We start from the raw sequence: 4,391 nt of genomic DNA on the forward strand, positions 1-4,391 counted from the left end.
CCCACGGCGGAGAGCAAACGCGCGTTCTGCGCCGTGCTCCCTGAAGGGCTGCAGAATTAAGCGTCTCTTTCCTCCTTTAGAATCACCATATATATAGAGCAAACGTGACTTCTTCCGTCGCGCGAAAGGCCGTTGGGGGAGGGAGGGAGGGGAGACTACGTTTAGCTGCGGCACAGACTTCCGACGCTGATCGACGAGTGTCCCTTTCTGATCTTCTTTAATAAAATCACTACTACTACTTTCTGATCTCGTCGAAAACCTCCGAGCCGCCCACAGAGGCACAGGTAACAGTCACCAACGCCGCGTGCGTTCGGTGCGAACGCGGGCAAAACGCCGACGGCGTCGGCAACAGTTCTGCGCGTTGCTGGTGCTGCTGCATGTCCACCTTTATACAGCTGATAAAACTACTATCTTTACTCCGTGTAGCTTTCTACTAATTTGCTACAGCAATTGATGCTTCGCCTTTGGGGTGAAATTGCAACATTTTTAATTTATAATTTGCGAAACCGTTAGATATTTTGTTTCAATATTGTTACTATTATACTTCCCGCTTAATTTATTTATTTCTCCTGTATTACCACCAACTTCATAGCCAATGCCCACTTGTGGGCACGTGCCAATGTTTGAGCGCCTTTGGGTGTTCATCATTATCATCAACAGCGGACTCGCGCTCGCCCGAACGTATTCAAAATCGGTTCCATTCCGCCAGGCCCAACCGCGCCCACGTCATCCCCTCTGCAGGCCGTCAGCTAGGCTCGACAGCGCCAAAAGATGTTGCCAGGGTGGAACGCCAATGAGAAGCCTAGCCGGCAATGCCTGGATAGGGTGAAGCGTGACCTTGCCGACTTCCACGCCGACCCGCCGCCGGGAGTGTTCATGGCACCCGACGAGGAGGACATAACCACGATTCACGCCGTCGTGGTGGGCGCCGCAGGTACGGCGTACGAGGGCGGCTTCTTCCACCTGCTTGTCAAGTGCACCAAGGAGTACCCGATGTCGCCGCCTAAGGTGCGCTTCATGACGACCGACGAAGGGCGCGTGCAGTTCAACCCGCACATCTGGCCAAACGGCCACATCTGTCTCAGCTTGCTGGGCACCATGGGCGGGCCGACCTGGACACCCGCGTACAGCCTGTCCTCGGTGGCCGTGTCCATCCAGTCGATGCTGGACGAAAGCGTTGGAAACGTGGACGGCGCATTAGACGCTCTCGAGCACATCATATTAGGCTTCTGGAACCCGGGCGCCGCGAAGGCCATGCGCTACGAGACCCTCCGGGTGGCCGTTTGCAATACCATCGAGTCCTGCCTCGCGGACAACTGCCCGTTCCCGCCATCTCTGCGGGACCAGCTGCTTGCCAGCTTCACTGACAACTACGGGAAGTACGAAGAGGTGGCCAAGGCGGAGGTAGCGAACAACCAGGGTGGGGTTCTTTCCTGGCTTGGCTTCGAAAACAAGTATGAGACGCTGTTGGCGACGCTGCAGAACCTCAGAATAATGGTCGAGAGGCACAACAACGCCGCCACGACCGCGGCTGCCGACGCGCGAGAGAACCACTAACGGCTTCTCGACTGCACAACATGAGTCGCAGCTTGGCAGGCCGGTATCACGTGTCTTGTAGCCCTGCTATATTGAACTGCTCAATGTGTAATTGAAGGAGGGGCTTTTGAAGAAGAATGCGCCACCTCCCACGAAATTTTTATCGTGCAGATGTTACTCCGTTATTTTTGAAGAGAATAAAGAAATTCTGCGACTTGTTCAGCAGCGCAATTTCTCAGTGACCACACCAGAAGTTCTCTTAGAATTTGTATTGGCGAAACGAAAATATTCTGCTACCCGTACTTTAGCAAACACGTATGCTGCGTTACTGCTCGAAGCAAAACTTCTCTTTTAGATGCCATGCATCTTATTTTCGGGGCTATGTCACTCCCTCCCTCCCATAGAGTTTCTCACTATAACACCTAGAGGGTAAACTGGCGCCACCGTCTATGCGAACTTCTTAAAGGGTGCCGTGCCCTCATGGGAATGACTGGATATGTGTCTGCGAGGCTTGTGTTGGCTGGTGTTGTACGAGGCTTCGTCTAAAATGTGCCTTTGGCTACACAAATAACGCGTTCTTAAAATAAAATCTACATAAAAGGCTTTCATTCACCCATATTACATCTCTCAATAAAGTTTACTCACCTACAATGCAGCATCAAGCGAAGAAAAGCAAGAACAGACGACAAGTTGTTCCAAAGCGAGCGAATCTTGTCGTCTGCCCTCCAACTTTAGCGGCCAGCTGATACCTTTTACGTTTCATAGAATTGTGCATCCAATAGTATGTCCTCAAAATTAAACAAAACATGTTTTTGTGTAATAATAAAGCTAAAGCAGTTTTTTACGTGCTGTTTTAGCAGGAATGAATCATTGTGACAGACGGAACGGTGCTAGCCAGGCGCGTCTTCAAGGCGTTCTGGCTCTCCAAGAACGATGCCAATCCGAATCCACAATATACCGGCATTCCCTTGCATACCACAGCGCAGCAGCACCACATTTTCCTCTAGGTATTATAGTGTGAAACTCCTATGCTCCCTCCCTCCATACCTCCCTCCATCCATCCAACCGCCGTGCGTCCACACCCCTACTGCGCATGTGCATACTACTCCCTCTCCTCTCCTTGTCTCATCTCCTCTCCTCTCGGCATTCCTCCTCTCCTCTCCAACGCTCCTTTCCTCGCCGGATTGCGCAACGAATGGCAACACCTGCTGCTCCGCGCGCAATAATGCGAAGCAGCTTAGGCTAGAGACACGACGGTAGGCACCCCAGAGGCACCGGCAACAGTCACCAACGCCGCGCGCGTTCGGTGCGAACGCGGGCAAAACGCCGACGGCGTCGACAACAGTTCTGCGCGTTACTGGTGCTGCTGCATGTCCAAGTTTATACAGCTGATAAAACTACATTGAGTCGACTCGGGTCCATGGCTACTTCGCATACTACTCAGTGTTCCCATACGGGAAGATGGCGTAATTTTTTAACTATTTTATACGGCTACTTCACCAAAGGAGACGTACCAATTTTATATAGTTCATTTTATAAGCTTACAGGTAATCACCAGGAATGATTTGACCTTGGTCGCCTCATGGTCTTTTATTTATTTATTTATCCTGTATTAACACCAACTTCATAGCCAATGCCAACTTGTGGGTATGTGCCAATGTTTGAGCGCCCGTATGGGTGTTCATCATTATCAGCGGACTCGCGCTCGCGCGAACGTATTAGGAATCGGTTCCATTCCGCCAGGCCCACCCGCAGCCACGTCATCCCCTCTGCACGCCGTCAGCTAGGCTCGACAGCACCCAAAGATGATGCCAGGGTGGAACGTTAGCGTTACCTTGCCGACTTCCACGCCGACCCGCTGCCGGGAGTGTTCACTGGCACCCGACGAGGAGGACATAACCACGATTGATGCCGTCGTGGTGGGCGCCGCATGCGAGGGCGGCTTCTTCCACCTGCTCGTCAAGTGCACCAAGGAGTACCCGATGTCGCCGCCTAAGGTGCGCTTCATGACCTCCGACGAAGGGCGCGTGCAGTTCAACCCGCACATTTGGCCCAACAGCGGCATCTGTCTCAGCTTGCTGGGCACCATGGACGGGCCGACCTGGACACCCGCGTACAGCCTGTCCTCGGTGGCCGTGTCCATCCAGTCGATGCTGGACGAAAGCGTTGGAAACGTGGACGGCGCATTAGCCGCTCTCGAGCACATCATATTAGGCTTCTGGAACCCGGGCGCCGCAAAAGCCACGCACTACGAGACCCTCCGGGTGGCCTGTTTGCAATACCATCGAGTCCTGCCTCGCCGACAACTGCCCGTTCCGGCCATCTCCGCGGGACCAGCTGCACGCCAGCTTCACGGACAACTGCTCAATGTGTAATTGAAGGATGACCTTTTGGAGACGAATGCGCCGCCTGCCACGAAATTTTCATAGTGTAGATGTTACCCCATTCTTTTTGTGTAGAATAAGGAAGTTCTACGACTTATTCAGCGTGCAATTTCTCAGCGACCACACCAGAATTCCTCTCTTAGAATTCGTATTGGCGAAACGGAAATATTCCGCTACCTGTAATTTAGCAAACATGTATGCTGCATTACTCCTGTACGCAGAACTTCTCTGTTTAACTATTTTATAGGAGGCGTACCAATTTCATGTAATTATTTTTACAAGCTTACAATTATTCACCAGGAATGTTGCAACTGCACTCGAAAATACTTTGCCGCGATGGTGTTTATAGGGCGACTAGAAATGTTTTCACTCTCACTTTATTTCTTTAAAGTACCTTCTTCGGGGTATTATATGAGGGGTGGGTTACAAAGAATATGAGATAGAAAGAATATGAAATGTTACAAGGCATAA

The 4,391-nt window shown here is 51.6% G+C and overlaps 2 protein-coding genes across 2 annotated transcripts; both read left to right on the top strand.

Moving 5' to 3' along the window:
* Positions 1–771: 771 nt before the first annotated feature.
* On the top strand, positions 772–1,557 carry LOC119461975 (ubiquitin-conjugating enzyme E2 Z). The gene has a single exon (XM_037723335.1). It carries the CDS (start codon positions 772–774, stop codon positions 1,555–1,557), a length of 786 nt encoding a protein of 261 aa, XP_037579263.1.
* A 1,784-nt stretch (positions 1,558–3,341) lies between these two features.
* LOC119461976 (ubiquitin-conjugating enzyme E2 Z-like) lies at positions 3,342–3,911 on the top strand. The gene has a single exon (XM_037723336.1). The coding sequence runs from the start codon at positions 3,342–3,344 to the stop codon at positions 3,909–3,911; it is 570 nt and encodes a 189-aa protein (XP_037579264.1).
* Positions 3,912–4,391: the final 480 nt, after the last annotated feature.

The sequence above is a fragment of the Dermacentor silvarum genome, chromosome 8 (genome assembly GCF_013339745.2).
Source record: "Dermacentor silvarum isolate Dsil-2018 chromosome 8, BIME_Dsil_1.4, whole genome shotgun sequence".
Classification (NCBI taxonomy): Eukaryota; Metazoa; Arthropoda; class Arachnida; order Ixodida; family Ixodidae; genus Dermacentor; species Dermacentor silvarum.